Source organism: Vespa crabro, chromosome 13, assembly GCF_910589235.1.
Source record: "Vespa crabro chromosome 13, iyVesCrab1.2, whole genome shotgun sequence".
Lineage (NCBI taxonomy): Eukaryota > Metazoa > Arthropoda > Insecta > Hymenoptera > Vespidae > Vespa > Vespa crabro.
The window spans coordinates 3,696,675-3,716,638 of record NC_060967.1 but is presented as its reverse complement, the minus strand read 5'-3'; the positions used below and the strand labels follow the sequence as shown (position 1 = coordinate 3,716,638).

Below are 19,964 nucleotides of genomic sequence, written 5' to 3'. Positions count from 1 at the left end.
GAGGGAGAGAGAGAGAGAAAGAGAGAAACGATTAAATGATTCGTGTAATTCGTATGGTCAATATCAAGATATGATCGATATTCGAAGTGGAGCAGAAGATCATGCAAACGAGTTCGATCTATCTCAAACAGCAATCGCATTGAAGCGAAACCATCCGAATAAAAACGAGAGATGTCGATTTTACAGAGAGTTGTTCCGAGATGATTCCATCGAATGCATCTTTATGATTGCTTGACTTTCGATTTGTTATATTCTTTGCTATGAATTTATCATAATATTTTTATATTATTCAATATTATCAAATTTAAGTTTGGTATCTCGTCATAAATCTAATAAAACTTTCAAGTGCATTAAAGTTAGATTATTATTGTAACATTGTCAATTATTATACAATATAATATTAACGATAATATTAATATAATAATAAAAAGAAAAAAAGAAAAAGAAACCAGTCTGGTTACAAGCGTAATGGAACGTAGCGTCGATTCGTTGTGGGAGGCACCTTAATAAAGCGCATGTGCGAACCGACAAACTTTCCTCTCAATCGACTCCGCCTACGTTGCTCCTGTACTGTGCTCTTACTAATGCACACAACGGTGTGCAGTCACCCACGCTACTCTACACGTTACTATCCCCACCACATGAATCGGCCACCTCGTAAAACGTACGCACGCACTCCGTTGAAGCGCCACGCGCGATTTCCATTCATAGATCGAACCGCCCGCGAACTTAATCTTTAGGCCGCATTCACACGCGAGTACTTTTTTCTTTTAATTTTTTTTCTCTTTTTTCTTTTTACAAATTCGTCATAGCTTTTGCATGAAATGACAATCTATGTCAATTGGATATAATTTAATCGTCGATTAATTTTTTTCTATTATTTATTCGAGCTAATGTTAAAAAAGTATTCATTGTTATTATTAATTTCATTCATTTTTCTAATTTATTATAAAATATTTATATAAATACAATTCAGATTTCTAATTATAATAGTAACGATCGACTCTTGTTTTTCATCCGTAAATGTAAAAAATTCTCATTTATAAATGACTTAGAAAAGGAATAGAAATTTGATCCTAGCTAAGAAAATGTAGACACTCGTTTTCGTTTAGATTTAAGCATACCACAGTTCGGTTTCACGTTTTGCGGTGAACAAATCACATGGAAACCGTAGAATCATTTCAATATCTTCACAAGGCTGTGAGAACGCCGATGATTTTCTTATTGAATTTATTAGATTGAAACGTTCTCACGAAGGAGAACGAAAGAAAGTTTAGAACGAATGGTGATGAATGTCTCCGATACTTTCACGATTAGCACAACATTCGAAAATTCTTTTCTTTCTAACAAAAATAATCTTTCTAAAACGATAAGATAGATAGATATTGCTGAGTAAATGTCGATTATTTCAATGTTTTTCTCATCGTTTTGTCTCGGCTTGCTAAAGAAACTTTTTCCACGAGTTTTAACCATCGATAAGAAAATACTTGGAAGAAAATCGAAAGTGATAGTCAATGATTAGTCATAGTTTTTTTTTGTTTATATATATATATATATATATATATATATATATATATATATCTATTCACATTTATATCTCTTCTCTATCGTGAAACAATCATTCGAACGGTGTTTCTAATCTTCGTGTTCATTGATAAAAATTGTCCATTGATAAAAAGTTCTGAATGGAATGACAAAAGTTCAAAGTACCAGCTGATTTCTAGACTGTTCGTCAGCTATATTTTATCATTAATTTTTCTCATTTGTAAACATTTATTTATCATTTCGTTCATACAAAATGATTTCGAGGAATTTCGAAGAGCTGAATAAATATTCTAACCGGAAGTTTAACTTCTTGGTAAATTGTCCCAAAGCACCGACTCATTTTCAAACTGCTACTACTGCTACTACTACTACAATGACCAGTCGCATGATCTTCGAAACAATAACATTAAAGATAAGAAACAATGAAACAAGAGAGAGAGAGAGAGAGAGAGGGAGAGAGAGAGAGAGAGAGAGAGAGAGAGAGAGAGAGAGAGAGAGAGAGAATGTAAGATCCTTTCGCGTGTTCGCGAGAATATATTGGGCGGTAAATTTAAACCTGAATAGTGGCGTTCTGCTCGAAGTAAACTTCCGGTCCGGTGAAGAGTGAATTTCCACGAAAGCAGGAAATGTTCTAACCGGAAGTGACTACCCTCTTAGACCTTGCACCCTTCAGACTGACCACCATTTTACTCAAACTATGTGAAATCCCACTTGGGTCGCCAAGACATTACCTGGACGATTTATAACAGTACTTAGAAGACTTTCTAAGTCCGAATAAAGAGAAGTTAATCTAGATATGTAAATAATAATCATTCAACAAAATGCAATTTACTATCCTAAATGATGTATTTAAATTATCGTTGACTCAAATTTCGATTATTATCATTTAATGGCACTGTTTCAAGTTTTTCTTCTAATTAGCTCTAATGATGTTATCCAAATTTTTGAGTTATAATGAAAAAAACATTAAAAAAAAGAAAAAGAAAAAAAAAGAGTCATACCCATTACTATGAAATCTTTTTTATGAGCTATTCTTTATAGTACAGACGAAAGAAAATGTATCAAAAATGACTGGCACGTTTCAAAAGTTCGAGACTCCTAGGTAGCATAACGAACGAAAAAATTTACATCAAGATTCGAAAAGTTAAATGATTGCGTCAGTGGACAACTAGTTTTCTAATTGATCTTTTGATCTTGGCAATTCTGGTAATCCTTTATCTTTACAATACACCTGCAGTTATTATTTCGTTTTCATTATGTTATTTTATAGATAAAAGATAAATAAAAAAATAAATGAAATTAATATCTAATTATTATAATAATTGTACGCATATAATAATTATTGTCAACTGTAATTGTACCATTAAAATAATTGTAAAATATTTTCGTTTGACATAATTTTTTATAGATAACAACATTTCATCAGGCATATCTAACTTATAAAAATCGATTTCGAAAAGCGTTTACTGTCCACAGAAGATACCAGAGAACATTTATTTTTTCAGATTCCTATACTAAGACAAGCACCCTGTGTCCTGATACGCTCCTCCATCGTTCTACCCCTCTGGGTTCCTATAGTAGAAATTTTTTGTCAGACAAAAATACGAAAGAAAAAAAGTGTTAGTGTCTCAACCGCGATGAGATCAGACAGGTGAACCTTAATTCGTTGGGGGCTGAGAGAAGAGGACCTGATATCAAAGACGACCGCCAGGATCGTCGAGAAGATCCGGCGAAACCACCATGAGTGTTCAGCTGTATCGTTATTAAGGGTCACTCGAGCGTTTATTTTTTCATTGTTCAGTTCTCTCTCTCTCTCTCTCTCTCTCTCTCTCTCTCTCTCTCTCTCTTTCTCTCTCTCCCTATTCTTGGACATAGGGCAAGACAATCATCTTAATCTTCAGATGTATGTGATTGCAGTATATTATTCAAGATATTATTATTAATTAAAAAAGAAAAAAAAGTTAATCATACATTTTATTTCTTACTTTTCCTACTTGTCAAAAAATTTCTTTAATTTAATTATTCTTTGTCCTTAGCTTTCCGCGTTCACAAAACATCAACTTGACCTCTCGTTATAGGTGTGAATACTTAATATCTAGTAAGAGAATCAAGTCGTTGACTATCGACGATATCATATCCTTTAATAAAAGCTTCACACTTGCATTATACCTAACAGATTTTTAAAAACAATATGACGTTAACATACTAAATTTTAAGCACGAAACATCGTGACAATCATCTTTTAGTTATTTTTAAATTATTTCTGCTTTGACTTTACGATGATTTTTTTCAACGATCTTCCACAAGGTGAGACAATTATGGCACGTGCCTTCCGTTCACGGTTGACTCAATGATCATCCAAGTATATCGAGACGTAGTATCATCTGTCTTTTGAAATCGAATGCTTGCTCGTCTCGGTGTACGAGCATCTTGAATGGAAAAAAAGGTAAGTTAATAGCAGGTAAGAAGTTATTTGAGGAGAATCAATGTTGTCTTCTCCTGCATACGACCTCACACCTGCTGATAGGTTCACTTTTGTTCGACGAAGCAAAACATTTGAGTCACAGCCATTTTTTCTAATAATTCTTTTCGATAATTTAACGATCAACGCATCAACTTATTGAAAAATAATCTTCCTCTATTTCACGTTCCTGAATTTAGCTTTGATTACGTTAGACGTACGAGAGAGCTAACAAAGAGAATTGCGGTGAGGTTAACGAGTCAACTAGGTATATCGACTTAAATGTCGCAAGCACAGCAGGAGAATACCTCTAGCTACTACTTGTTGCTTCTCACTGAGCTCTCTCACTTGAATCCAAAACTCTATCGAGCGTGCCACAAACTTGGACGAAACAATTTAGATGATTATACTACCTCCTCCTCTATTTTTACAAGTATTATTAAACTTCTATAATGTTGCGTGTAACTCTTAAATAGCGTATTTGTATACTTCTCTATATGAGTGATAGAGCGAGCTAGTGAGAGAGAGAGAAAGAGGGAGAGAGTTTATATTCATTTCACAAACTAACAATGACATTTCTTTTAAAGCAATTAGAAAAAAAATACAAGTATTTTTCCTAATAAGTGTCACAATAAATATATAAATTTATACAAGATTATTTAGACCATCAAAGTGTTGATATTATTGATGGCATTACTTTTTCTGAAAAAATCTGAATGAGAATAATGTAAATCAGTTACAAAAAAAATAGGGAGAGGGGTAAAGGGGGGGGAGAAAGAAAGATTCTTCGTGGGTGCCCAATGTACAGCTCGTCTCTAAATCTCAGATTACAATCTGCCTGGCGAATGGTGCTAAGATTAAGGGCCCCTTGCTTTCTGACTCGCCCATAGGCTTTACAATATAGAGAGCGAAGGGAGACAGAAAAAGATTCTCGTTGATTTTTTCTCAACAAGATTAAGATGTTATGTGTAAGTGGAGGAACAAATACAGCTGGTAAGGATACACGAAAAAAGTAAAAAAAAGAAAAAAAAAACAAGAATTCGAAGTTACATTCCTGGTAAATGTGAATCGAGAAAAGAACATTGACTAACTTTTGTCATGCTCGTATCAAATCATTAATTGGAATTACTTAAAATTATAATAGATCGTCTACCTTCATCTCAATGAAGAAAAGGATTAAACCGATCTAAGTTTATTTTATCTTTAAAAAAAATAAAAAAAAAAGGATACAACAGCAACAGACTGAGAATCTCTCGTTCGACTCAACGGGAGACTGGATAGTTTCGGTTAGTGATAACGTGGAAGAAAGGAAATAAAAGAGAGATAGAAGGACCCCTGTAGGATCGTATCGAACTCCCGCTGTTTTCTGGTATTATGTTAAGTGTCGTGTCATTGTCACATGGAACCACACTGTGGAGACATTTATTTGAAAGATCTACTTCCTTTTAGTCATAGTCCATTAGTTTGGAAAGATCTTCGAAAGCGATTCGAGTATGATTTAATTTTCTAATGATTCTGAACAAATTGTTCGATAAATATTAAAATAAATTATTATCATGATTTTGTGTCTATAAATTAATTATTATCAGATATCTATAAGTAAAAAATTATATTCATTTGTAGCAGGAAATTTGAGTTAATACTCGTATCAAAGCGTCCATGAACACTGTTTATCCGTGAAGTTTTAAGATTCGAGTGTGTCACGTTGTTCGTAGGAGCAAAGCGAATCGTACAGAAGGAGGGAAGAGAGGAGGAGAGAGAGGTGACAAGACAAAAGATATAAGAAGAGAATTCTAGTTGGTAAGGCCGTCGACGGACTGTGGGAAGCTCGTTTCTTTGCTTTTACCGATGGATATTCATTTTTTTTATCTTTTTACGTAGAAATCTCTTTTAAAATAAATCATGATGAATTGCAGGATCATAGGTAAAGATCTTTTTTTCTTTATATATCAATTCAGTTATAAAGTAATTAGTGAATAAATAAAAATAAAATAAATAAAGTAATATTCATGCGAATTGATTCGACAAATTTTTCTAAGCAAAAAATCCTTTCGTCCTTGTAGTATCGTATATGAGGACAAGGACAGAATGAAGTGATAGTTGAACGGGTGTGAAGAAGAGAGAGAGGGAGAGAGAGAGAGAGTCAGGGGTAGCGCATATCATCTTAAAGTTTAATTGAGTCTCGGTCTCGTAGGAACGAAGCCTCGGAGCCAATCTTACTCGGTGCTCAGGCCCCAAGGGACTCTAGGGGTCCTGCCGTTTCTGCACCCTCTCTTCTCTTCCCACGAAGCATGGCGTTTCGTCGATTCTCAAGAGAACATCCGGATATCTCTTGATGCGACCTCCTTTCAAGAACATTCGTCTTCGGTTAAACTCGTACGATCGAGTGATCTCTCTATAGATACCTATTTATTTTCTGACGATGACTGGTGTATAAAAATTTTTTTTAATAATAAAAACGAGAGGTAAAAAGATGTTTAAAATTTTTGAAGCAGTTATTTAGTTTTCAATTAAATGGATTAGAAATATTCAAAGGAGTTTGTATTTTAAATGGTCTAAGTTAACGTATTAGGAATCTGATGTTCATCAAATTGGTACAGCTTGAAGGTAGAGAAGGTGTAGTACGCATTTGTTAAATAGATGTTGTTCTTTTGGTTAAAATCTTTCAATAATTAAATTAAATTGGCATGTATACTTTCGAACGAATAATCTCCAATGAATTGTTCAACTATTTATTCTAGTCATAATAAGCGCGATTTTCTTCTAATTCAAATATTTTATGATGAAAACGAGGAGACGCGGTAAAAGAATGTTGAGAAATTTGTATGATAGCCGAAACTCGATGGCGAGGAGATTAAGCTCGACTCGAAGATAACGGTGAATACGGTACGCGTCTGGAGTTGGAATTAACGCGAGATGGAGTACGAGATGGGGGTGGTTTTGCACGGACCCTCTCTTCTCCTTTCTCTCGTGGGATACACTGTAATTCATCGCAAGAGGCTGCTCGTCCTCGACCCTTCTTCCTCGATGGTACCGACAACCAGTACTAAAGTCGGTTGTCTGTAGGGCGAGTGCCGAATTAGTTGTAAATGTTTAAACTTTCTTTCAGGGAAGTATTCCCATTCTAGTCTTGCTTTTGGACTGACTAAAATCTTCAAAATTCATCTTTTTGCTTCTATTAACTTCTCACTAATTATTTTTAGTCGTACAAAATAAAAAGAATTTCTTATTGAATTAAAATTATTTCCCATTAATTGTTTCGAGCTTTTTTTATGATTACATTAAGAATAAAAAAAATAATATACCTTTATAATCTTTATCAATTCAATAGGTATATGTAGAATAATGATGAAATTGAACAAACAAAATTCTCGATCTGAACGATGCGTTTCTCGTGTCCGATCCTATTCATCGGAGATTTTGAATGACAATAGTTGGGACGAGGATGAATTTGATCTCTTCTTTGGTAAAAAGCGGTACCTAATTGCGGCAAAAGGAAAACAACATCATCTAGATGTTTTTTCGACGTTTAACCTACGAATCGTATTCACCTGTAAGAACGTAACCAGATATCTCAATCATCTTGTCACGGATTATAGAAGTTCATACAAAGGGCGTCCCACAATAAACCGCCCCCGTAGGACACCAGGGTCCAAAGTACACGATGACGACTCAAATACAACGGCTCTAGTCGATTTTCTCACAATAATCGTATCAAACCGTGCTATTGTTATATCTTCGGACTTGTTTCAAGAAAATTAAAAAGAAATATTAATAATAAAAATATATATTACGTAATAGAAAATATTAAAGAAAAAAATTAAAGAAATGCTCTATCAATGATTTAGTGTAAAAATTAAAATGTATAAAGAAGAAAAAAATGAATAAAAAAAAGCCAAATATAAGGTACATTTTTCAAGATGATCTCAATAAAAGCAATTGAAATCTCATCCACGTTCTCGAAACCGTTCCTTAGAGAATATCTATACCTTGAAGGTTTCGAGAAAGGACAAAGATGTGCCCTTACGATCCTGGTACCGATCACGGTATGCCTTAGGTTCATACTTTGTTTTATACCCCTCTTATATCGGGTTACGTGTACCACCTAATGCCTGGTATATAAAGGAGACACAGTAGGCTCCATCGGCTCTCCACGGACAGGATATCCATTCTATATTATATTAAATTCTGAACCGGCTCCTTTTCTCTCTCTCTCTCTCTCTCTCTCTCTTTCTCCCTCCCTCTCTCGCTTCGTTCCTTCGTAGAACGGAGACCATGAGGAATGGAATCATCGAGCAAAAGGGGTGGCCTCGAGAGGGGCACGAAGAAAGGGCGGTTCTGATTTTTGTCTTCGCACAGTCCATTGTGATTTACCGCTGGTGGGACATCCGATACACGTCCTTCGAAATGCGTCACTAAACGTACGAAATGGAGCGAAACCAAACGATCGGTTGTACCCTTCCTGGAAACTTTAGAACATCCGCCGGAATTATCGATCTCACCCTTACCATCGTCTAATCGTTCTACTATCTCTTTCTTCAGCTTATCTTCCTTATGGATAATTACTCCAACTATTGCCAAGTTCTCTATCATCTGATCTAAATGGATTGCATGTTGTTACGTTGTTTTAAAGTCGTACGTAATAACGTGATTAGAGCAGTTTCCTATTTGTTAAAATCTAATCTATTCTAAGTACGTTGCGCTAGAGGTTTATTTAATAATTCGACCATATCTCGAGTAATTATTGGGCATTTAACGCATCAGAGTGAAAAACATTCAATATATCTAAAAATACAAATCATTTTAACGAACTCAGGAAGAAATCTTCGTCTGTTTCCTAGCTACGTGCAAAATACTTTGTCGTTATGGGTTGCGTCCGGTTTAGTTTACGAGTACTTTAGCATAATATTGTAGAAAAAGAAAGCTGATGTCCGATCCAAGGTATCTTCAGTTTATAGAAAGAGAGAGAGATAGAGAGGTGTATCTAGGAAGAACGGGCGATGGTGTTCTTCTCTCTCTAGGGAGAGATGGAACGGGTAGGACTGAAAGAGCGTCCAATTGGTGCCCAGGGTGCATTTGCGTCTAATTCAATGCATTATACCCCTACTACGCGGTCACCACGAGCGATTCTCGACGACTACGAAGCATCCGGCAGCACGACATCACCACTGCCTCGGGCTAACCACCCAGCGAAAGCTCCTGTGGCTTCTCTCCGACCTTCGAATCGATCTCTGGCTGATCGCTGCCGCTGCCACTGCTACTAGATAGACCCTTTGCTCTATCCGTTGCTTCGGTCTCACGTTATTACCTCGCCGCAACGAAATTATCGCTTCTCCAAGAATCTTAATTGGTTGCACACAATAATATTCCTGATTGATTGATCGATTATCGATTAGGGAGGAGGGAATCATCATGATTTTGTCTCTTCGACAAAGCGATACAAGTAATAACTATGCCAATTTTTCTAAATTACATCTTAAGGATTAGAACTACGTTACGATAAAGAAACTAATAAATTTCTAATTTATCTACTAATCGATATTAAAAAAGTCTTCTAATCGGGATCGGATTTTTAGAATTCTTTTCTTAAAAGATAAGAAAACTTTTCGATAGACTTGATGAAAGAAAAAAAAATTCCCAAAAGAATAGGTAACTCATTCCGGTCGTAGGAAAAACCAATTTCCGTGGCGAACGTTCTCGTTGGTACATTTCTTTCAAGGACGTCTCTATCTATTTCGTCTCGAACAGCGCAGAGAAGAAGAGAAGAGAGGATTCTCGAAGGATAGGAAAAGCATGGACCGCGGGATCGAGCGAAGAGAGTGCGATAAGAAGACACCCGCAGGTGTAATTATGATTACCGCAGTGCAGAGAAAGACGGAGTATTGCGGAGCTCGTATGGCAGCCATGGGATCGTGGGAAATAGGAATCCTCGAACGGCACTTTCGCGTCTCCGTTCTTCCTACCAGCTAAAGCCGACCACCAACAACGCTGTTTTCCGATTGTTGGTCCCCTGGCCTTTCCCTGTGGCTTCCTACTCCAACCGGCTGTGCTTCTTTGCACTCTCTTTTCAAATTCCATTGCCTCGACGTTACTTCGGCTACGTGTGTGTGTGTGTGTGTGTGTGTGTGTGTGTGTGTGTGTGTGTGTGTGTGTGTGTGTGTGTGTGTGCGCGCGCGCGCGCGTGTGTACGTATCTATATACGTACGTATATACATACATACATATCTATATATAATAGTTTCCTTATAAAAACATTTTCTTGGATTCATTTCGATCAAGAACACATTTTTTGATCCAGCTGCCTCTTTTTTAAATACACACGTACAAGCAAACCTGTAGCATAATACGATTAATTCGTACCGTACCGTATCATGAGAAGCTACAAAGAAGGTAATTTTTTACCGCGTTATATCGAAAGCGCGTTAACGTGTTATACAAGGGTTGATTATATAGGTACGAAAGAATATACATAAAAAAAAATAAAGAAGAAAGAAAAATTGGTGTGGGTTTCACGCATTTGGAGAAAGGGGAGTCGTTCGTTTCTCTCCTGGAACAGTTAACACGGCTGAATTTTTCCAGGATGAACCCCACGGGTCTTGACTACAGCACCCTGAGGTCTCGTTTCGGCCTATGCTTTATACGCAACCACCTTTGTTTCCTCCTCTATTTTGTTTCTCCGAGGAGATCGCAAAAATACAGAAAGAAACTTCTTCTCTGCTAACTAACAGCAGGAAGCACACATCGAAGTAAACCCTTCGAATGTCTTGTCAAAAAGAATATATGATAAGCCGTTGGAATGTTTTCTTTCTATTTTCTTGCATTTTAATTGGATCCCAAGGTATTCAGTTTCTTATCGAGTTATGATCTATACCGACCGTTAACTTCTACGACATGATATAGAAAAAAATAATATAAGACAGTGATCGATCTATTTCATTCGTTTAAAAAACTTTCATCCTAAGCTAATGTCAACCTCGCAAATCTTGTTGTCTTATTTTAGATTTCATTCGGTCAAAGACGTTAATGTTGATTCATACTTGCCTACAAGATACGATTAATAAACTCAAATATTTAATTTTTCCTTTAAATTATAAGATCGACCGATTTGAGATTATCACTGCGTAGTCTAAATTTTCGAAAAATTCAATTCTCCAGTCATTTTCAATTTCGAGGTGGCTTTGTGAACGGACCTTAAAGAAATCTTTCCTTCCGTTGTCTTGTTTCGATACATAGCGATCGCTTTGAATCAACTCCTTATCCATCATCCCATTGGCTCTGCCAAAACAAAACAAACAAGGGACTTTCTCCTCTCGATGAGTTGTTAATGGGAAAAAAAAAGAAAAGAAAAGAAATTAATTTACGATACAAAGAAATTGGTGTAGGTACATATTGTATAACGAACAACGAAACTCTTTTTTGAGATCGATCCAAGGGAAGAGGATATAAGAATGTAGAAAAGAACAAAAAAAATAGCATATTCAACGGAATTAAATTATATCAAGATAAAAGAAAGATGTATAGAGCACATCTCTGACCTATACAGGGTGAGCCAAAAGTTCCCAAGCGATTATAAAAATCAATTACTTTTTAGGCTAATCCTTTTATTATTCAGACGATAAAATTATAAGCTCTTAGCCTATTCTCCAAAAATACTATATTATTGTTAAATGGACTACTATATTATTGTTAGAATTTGCCAATATCGATTTAAATGTACCACACGTTAGAATGAAAGGTTAACTTCCAAAATAATTTCGAGTAGAAATAGGAGAGATCGAACGCGTCTAAGTTTGAAATATTCATCGTGTTTGGCGGGTTTACGATCGATTTCGAATACGTAGGCATACATGTATATAGTACCGTATGGTTGGTCTGCAATAAGGCCGCAACGGAGTTTTCTCGACGTAACGCGAATTCAATTAGCCGTAAGCGTTTCTCTGCGGTCGACACGTGGGCGAGGGCGCATAATGCGTACGCATCTTCTTGATGAAGAGAGAAAGAGAGACGATGTTTTTATAAGAAAGAAAAGGAAAAGGAAGAAAAGAAAAAGAAGAAGAAGTTTCAAGAGCCTACATCAACGTTTCTCCAAGAGAGAAGGACACGCCAGTTACCGGCAGTGAGCTCACCGCGATCCTGAGGTCGCATCTCCTCCTTCCACCAAAGGGCAAATTGCTTCGATCCTTGTCTCAACTGCCCTCAAACCGCAATTGCTTAAGAGCTAGCAATTAAACGGCTCGCGCCACCACCACCACCACCAAGAATATCCTTAAGGGGTCTTTGCCTTCTTCGAACCGAACATATTCTCTGACCATTTTCTTTCTTTATTTCGTTAGGTGATGTTAAGAAGAAAGTTTGGTGCTACCTCCATACTAGATTATTTATAATATTTGGATATATCTTTAGACACATAGGTGTACTAGATACTTCATCGAGATCATAATAATTTCAAGTTGAATTCATGGATATACCCGAACGCATAGTCATCATAGATGACAATACTCGTAAGGATTCATTGGTCGATACAAAAGGACGTCGAGAAGACTGTCGACCGTATCGATCTTATCTCTAAGCATATACCAATTTTAAAACGTTTTAATCTGGTACGGTATTACGAAAGAAAGTTTACAAAACATTAGTCATCCTAGATAGAAAAGCATTTGCACGAGCATATCGATCAGACTTAAAAAAAAAATATCTATTATAGTTACACACGCGCGCACGCGTATACATAGATGCATGATCTATAAAAGGAAGAAGAAAGAAGAAGAAGAATGGAGGACGTTGTCCTATACTTTGCAATTTTCTACATGAAGAGAAAGGATCGGCATTGAGATCTGCGGTTTGTTCCACGATAATAGTAAAGGATATATATCCTTCGCGTTATGCGAAGTACTTGTGAGAGATACGTTCTAACTATAGCTAAAGCTTTAAACGCTTAAGCATCCTTCGGAGTAACCTGAGCATTAACTCGACGGAATTTCAATGGAAGCTAGTCGATCCTTAAGAGGCTCTTATATTCTAACCACCTATCGACTACTTCTTTCTCAATTTTTATACATTTTCTTATACATCGAAAAGCTATATTAGGAAAATAATAGATGAATATATATATATATATATATATATATATATACACACATACACACACAGTATATGTATATATATATAGTATGGATTAAAAATATTTTTAGGTTTGTCTTTTCAATGATTTGAAAAGAAAATTTGCTTAAATGTTTTGAAAAAAAGTGATTTATTTTAAAAATTATCTCTATAAGTATATTAACAGATAAATTATTACGATCAAGTTATAGATAAGTTAACAAGTTGGATTTTTGATCCAATCTATTGAGAAAAGAGAAAAGGACGCGGTGACGAACTCGGAAACTATCATTTTCCGCGAGAGAATCCTCTCTCGAGAGAAGGAGTAGGAACGTCGGCGTGTCGGTCTTCTGAAGGAGACAAGGTGTAGGTCGGCAGATTTTATCGCATAGGACATTCCTGTGCACGGTACATCCATCCAACTGGCCTTAACTCCGTTTTGTATTTCGTTTATGCGCGATATAACGTCTCGCGATTTTACGTACCTACCTCTGGAAGATGATGATACCGAGAAAGCTTGTCTTCGATGAGGTGTATTCACGAAACAACCAATATATAAATAACCAAATCATATATACAAATCATATATACAAATCGTATATACAAATAATGGACAGGTGATAAGGCAAATATTATCTTAAATTTCGAGTATGAATTTGTGCATTTGAGAGCAAATGAAAAAGAAAAGAAAATACAGAAAGAGAGAGATTCGAAAATCTGGGACAAGGTTTTCAAACGCATTTGCTTGGATACATTCGTATGAAGCGATATACACTTGATACGGTTACTCGCGTATATCACAGAGCATAGTGAGCGAGCGAGTGAAAAGGAACCGCACATTCATTTTGCATAACGCGTTTAAAAAAGAGGAGAACTTGCCACACCTGAAATATATTCTCTCGGCCGATTTTATCTTACATCGTAATTTCTCAATATCGTACTGATTCATACTGAACACCGTAAAATCTACGAAATCATTTCGGTCACGAGTGATGAGATCAATAAAAAAAAAGAAACAAAAATAAAAGAAAACATAAAATCTTGTTCCTATGTTTTTCACAAGGACACTTCATTCTCCGTTCATAATTCGCATCGTTGAACCTAACAACCAGATTGAAATCTTCATCGTGTTATCCATATACGCGTATCTCTCTCTCTCTCTCTAATACTCCATCAACGCTATAAAATAGAACATACACAGAATTTCAGATATACGTAATGAGCGTGTTGGTCAGCGAACGTCGGAACGCCCAAGTACAGCGGAAAACATAATCCGAAGGAGTGGAGAGAGGGTTGAGAGGCGAGAAGGGTAATGATGATTACCGAGCACTCAGCTTGGCTAGGATTAATTTAATGGTACTATGTATCCAGTAGGATAGTTATAGCGAAACACCATGGCGATCGTTAACGATAGCCTTTCAGTGGTTTCGAAATTTACCGTAGGGAAAAATCGAAAGAAGATCCGAATGATTTTTCTTCGAGTATTTCCTTCAATTTCTTTACATTTTTACGTACAAACGAAACTATAAGGTACAATGTCGAAAAGCCAACGATAACGCGGAATCGTCGAGCTGGCCGCTCTCTTCGACAAAACTTTCTTTCTCTCTCTCGGTAAGAATTCTTCGGGGCGGCCTGAGTAAAGTTTTCACCTAAATTCCCATGGGTGCTGTGAGAGAAAAAGAAAGAAAAGGAAAGGCAAGACAGAGAAAAGGAAAGAGCGCGCACAGTAGCACCTCGATGTCGTTTTTCGCTTCCAACCCTCCTTTTTCCACTCCCCCGTACCTCCTAGCTACCTTTTCTCCAAGAACTCAAACCTATATATATGACACACCATCCAGTAAGATTATTCTCGTATGTACGCACACGTACGTGTGAGCTCGCAAGCACAAATGTGCGTGCTCTCGCGGTATTCACGTGAGAAAACTCCCTGGAGAAATAACCGGCTTGTATGTAATGTACGCCAAGGTATTGTAAGGGGGTGTAAAGGCGCCCGTACAACCCTCCTCCTTCCTTTCACCTTCCACCTTCCCTAGAAATAAAAAGAAAAAGGAAGAAGGTACTACTTGAATTTTTACCTTCGCAGGTGCGACAGATCGTTTCTGTTTCCTTTTTTCCTATCCTTTCTTATCTTTTCTTTTCTTTTCCTTTCCTTTTTTTTCTTTTTTTTTTCCCCTAACACCTATTATTTTATTATGGTTAAATTTAACCACGTAATGCTTTACAAATTTACAAACGTAAATATACCAAAAGTATGCTTTTAATATTATTAATATTAATATTATTCCGTCCATATATACGCCGATTTATTGGCGTTAGAGCTCAGAGCGGGTCCAAATCTACTCCAAGAGATTTGAATCAATTTGGCTTTTTTTCCTCAAATTTCTGAAATAAGTGGATTTTTATGAGGTTGAATTGCCGGCTACACACTCAACCCCTATTAGTCGGTTTTTACGACAAGCAGAGGATACTGAGGGCATATTCTATCTCTGATCCACAGGGTATAACAAATTGTTAATTTTCTTTGTTGGAATTGATTGCAATTGTGCGATAATTTGATTTTTATATATATAAATGAATGGAGACGAAAAAGATTTGGATGAATTATTAAATAATTTGAAAATAAGAAATTTCTATTTTACCGACAATGCTACACGCGGTGGAAGAAAATCAAGTTAAAAAGTTAAATCTGATTCATCGACAGTCGGTAACGCAGAAAACCTCTGGATCGCTCGGTAAATATGATGAAAGTAATTTTAATATTTATACATTTGATTTTATTTAATCGATTAATTATCATTCTTCGATCGATCTCTTTTTATAAGTAAATAAATAAATTCGAATATAAAAGTTGAATTACGTCGTAGAACGTAATATGCAAATATATGACAATGATAAAAGCGGAGATAAGGTAACGTAGGAGAAACTTTAGCTGGATATAATAACGAGTGAGAATTTCCTCCGGTATAGCAATGGGAAGATTATTAAATAATAATAACACTGCGAGATGCCTGGCGGACATTTAAAGTGCTCGTCCATGTCCACGTCCGTCCTCGCTAATTATCACGAACTCCGACGCGGATGACCATTCACCAAATTTCGTCTCAGCATCTAGATAAATATAGAATCGTTCTCTGTTGCCTATTCGAGATTTATAGAAACGAACGAACATCATTTTTTAATGTCATCGATATCAGTGATCAAAATTGCTTAGTAGTACTAATAATAAGTGATAACATGAAAATATAATATAAAACGAATGTGTAAGATGAATGCGAATTTGTTAGTACTCTTAATAAGGAAATATTGGATTTATCGTCTCTTAAACACTCTAGTTATTCGATCGATTCTATTTATTGTATCCGTACACATAGGTCCGTCGGCACAAGAGCTTCAGTCGAATAATGAATGACGAGGTCAGAGCTTTCTGGATATCCAAAGACGGACACGAGTTAAATTTTCAACGTGTCAACCGAGACAGTAATACATTGCTTGGACTATACAGAATAGAAGAAGAATCGTAATGGAGAGATAATGCTATTTATAGATGGAATGCTTATCGATTTCGAATAAACAAACCTATAGATCCTTTCGATTAGATCTTGTTAATATTAAAGGAGAATAAAATTTCTTGAAAATCTAGAGAATAGCTCTACCAAGCGTAGATGTATCTCGATGGAAGTTAGGTTTAGGTGACAGGCAGGAAAGAGGAAATAAAAGGAGGGTTAAATTAAGAGCAGAAAGAAGGGAGCAGCTTCAGGCAATCCTCGAAAAGAGAGAAACGAGTCGAATGCCCGTAATGCGAGGCGCTTAAAGTTGCAATGGGTCTCGGGAGTATAAATGGAGAAAGATATTGTGTGTGTGTGTGTGTGTGTGTGTGTGTGTGTGTGTGTGTGTGTGTGTGTGTGTGGAGAGAGAGAGAGGGATCGAGTGACTGACTGACTGGAACCAAAAAGATGCGACCCGTCTAAGAGATTGGGATCTTTGCGAATCCGAGAAAGCCCATCGGGACCCTTGCTTGCATCATTCTTCGAGCTGATTTTCGATCGAAACTGCTTTTTCCTGATACGTCTATGAGTTACGATAAATGCGGAAGTCGAAGATCACACTATTGTCTTAATGACCCGAAAATTCCATGAAAGAAGATAGATATTATCATGGAAAAAAAATATCAATACGCAGTATCCTTGAATTTTTTTTTCTTCTAATAGATCGACAAGCTAAGTAAAAAATCGTATTTCTCTTATAATCAAACAAGATTTTAAAAATAAGAATCCTTATTTCAAAAATATTAAATAACTTTCGCAAGATGCTTTCAAGAAACGAAACACGTTTGGACAACTCTATGTTAAACTATAACTCTCTGTGAATCTTAAAGGGAGTTCGCAAGTGCTTTCGTGAGAAACCTAGCCAAAGTACTACTTCGTTGAGAAAGAGAAAACTAGAGACATGGAAAGACAGAGACAGAGAGAGGAGAAGGGAGGGAGGGAGGGAGAGAGAGAGAGAGAGATTAAGGTAAAGACAGAGACAGGAACTAACCTTGAAGGGTTAATTAAGTGTTTGCTCGTCCGACAAGCTCAGCCTGCGTATCTCTAAGAACAAACTGCCCCTGCATGTGCAATCGTCTGGTAACCAGCATTAAATGTACTCCCTTAGTACTAACTTTAACCACTGTACTAACTAAAACATTCCCTTTGTATATCTTCTTACAAGGAAACACGTCGATTCTGATTTGTATGTTGAAAAAAAAATATATATATATCATCAACATCAAAAGTCCAAACTCAGAAATGTGACCGTCACTTAACGATTAGAAAAGGATGAAATTTCAGATAAGGACTAAGTATTTCTTATTTCTAATACGATCTAAGAACGAATGTAAAGTACGTTTAAGTCCTTCGCAGTGGTCAGTACGCAGGACGGAAACTGGCACTAAAGGGACACATTTATGTCTTCCCAAGAGTACGTTAGCTAGCTAGCTAGCTGGCTAGCCAGCGGCCAAGCCAAACCCCTCGGTCTCCGAACCCTCCTCCTTCACCCCTTTAGTCGTCGGCTAGTACTCGGCTTATTCACCTAACGGGAACGTTAGTCGACTTTACTCGCTTCAAATCCTACCAAATCACAGTGTTACTTTGTGATAATCGAATTACTTTCGAACCTACTTTGAATTCGTTAAGAATCTATTTGTATCTGACTGATATATGAATATATTTATTCATCAATTTGATCATCGGAGAGATTAGCATGTACGATTGTATGTATATATGTATATAGATATATTATATAAATATATTATATAGATATATTATATAGATATATTATATATATAATACATATAAGATATATAATATATCTGTACCAAGTGACCACACAAATGAAATAAACTTACCACTGTCCAAGCTGTTCTGATTTTCTAAATCTGGACCTTGCATGGATGATGGTCTACCATCTTGCAAATAATCTGCAACATATACATGAATATATGTTATAATAATTTTAATAAAATTCTTGCCAATGTCGCAAAAGTTTTTCTAATGGGACTTAACATTAAAATTTCATGGGATTTCGAACGATCGAACAAAACGAACGAGATCGAATAAGCTTGCTTCCTTTTTTCATGGTTTACCATGACTTCGTTGTAACGTTGGTACGAGCGTATAATACGAGAAAGGATGGAAAAGAGCGTAGAAAATCTCATGGGAGCCATACCCGAGTGATATTGGCTCCCATAGCCCATTCCTGTACCATCAGAGACCGGAGGACCTCACCTTGGACCTCACGTTGAGGAAAAGAGGCCAAAATTCAAATTTCCCAAAGGAATACGCACAACTTTAAACACAAGTTTGTGGGAAAACAAGTACAAGGCTTAAGACAATGATAGTCACACTGATATATAATAGAAATATTTCTTTTTTTTTCTTCTTCATCAACAATTTTATCGAACGAACAAAAAAGCCCTATACGATTTCTAAACAATTAGAAAAGAAAAAATTAAATCACATATAAAATGATATTTTAAGGTTGATACGCAAAAGCTGCTTTTGGAATTATCATTGCTCGTAAGTCACCCCCAGTAACGTTGCAGCCGCATAGTTCGTGGTTTCAGAGAAGAGATAACTCGTATAAATAACCTCGGAAGTCCACGGTGTACAATAGTCTTTTTTTACGAGTATGACTTTTGGGAGTTCCAAGGCCACGCTCGGGGCATCGTTGGTAATCAGTTTGCCGTTCATGCCGAAAATCTACGCCGAAAGAAGAATTTCATTTCCAGTTCATTTCTAAACCAGTCATCTACCGACATTTTTTTTATTTTCTTCAAAAATGACGTGTACCATATGTCTATGAGGAAAAAAAGGGAGATCATATTTTTATAAGTTCATATTCCAAGTGAAATTGGCGTTTATGGAATTGGAGATACTTCGATATGTACTTTTGCTCGAGAATGGGATTATCGATTCAACCATAAAGTCGACTTTTCGTTGATATCATTGGATATCTATGTGACGAGTTCCCATAAAAAAGAATAGAAGAGAGAAGAGAGAGAGAGAGAGAGAGAGAGAGAGAAGAGAGAGAGAGAGAGAGAGAGAGAAATAGACATAGTTATATGAATTTTGGGAATTCGACGTTCATGGTGAAGCTGTCGGGGAACCGGTTTTGGTTTTGTATTAGCATGTAACTCCGCCAGGAGTTGAAGTTGCGATGGCTTGTGGGTGGTTGGGTGGCTGTAGGGAGGGTAATTACCTCCTTGGGGAATCCCCTCTCCACAGTGAGGCCGAGTATAGCCCCAGCACGGGTACAGAGGCTTCCCACTGCTCCCAGTGGTCCCACGGGAGCTCGACAGCGATTCTCATACGAGTTGGTG

At 36.5% G+C, this 19,964-nt stretch overlaps 1 protein-coding gene across 3 annotated transcripts in view; it reads right to left on the bottom strand.

Annotated features, from left to right (window-relative positions):
• LOC124428669 (zinc finger protein 423 homolog) overlaps positions 1-19,964 on the bottom strand; it is a 51,885-nt gene that overhangs the window by 15,067 nt on the left and 16,854 nt on the right. For all 3 annotated transcript variants that reach the window (XM_046973007.1, XM_046973009.1, XM_046973010.1), the window contains exon 4: positions 18,492-18,563. In XM_046973007.1, coding sequence (XP_046828963.1) covers positions 18,492-18,563 — 72 coding nt within the window. The remainder of the gene's footprint in view (positions 1-18,491; positions 18,564-19,964) is intronic.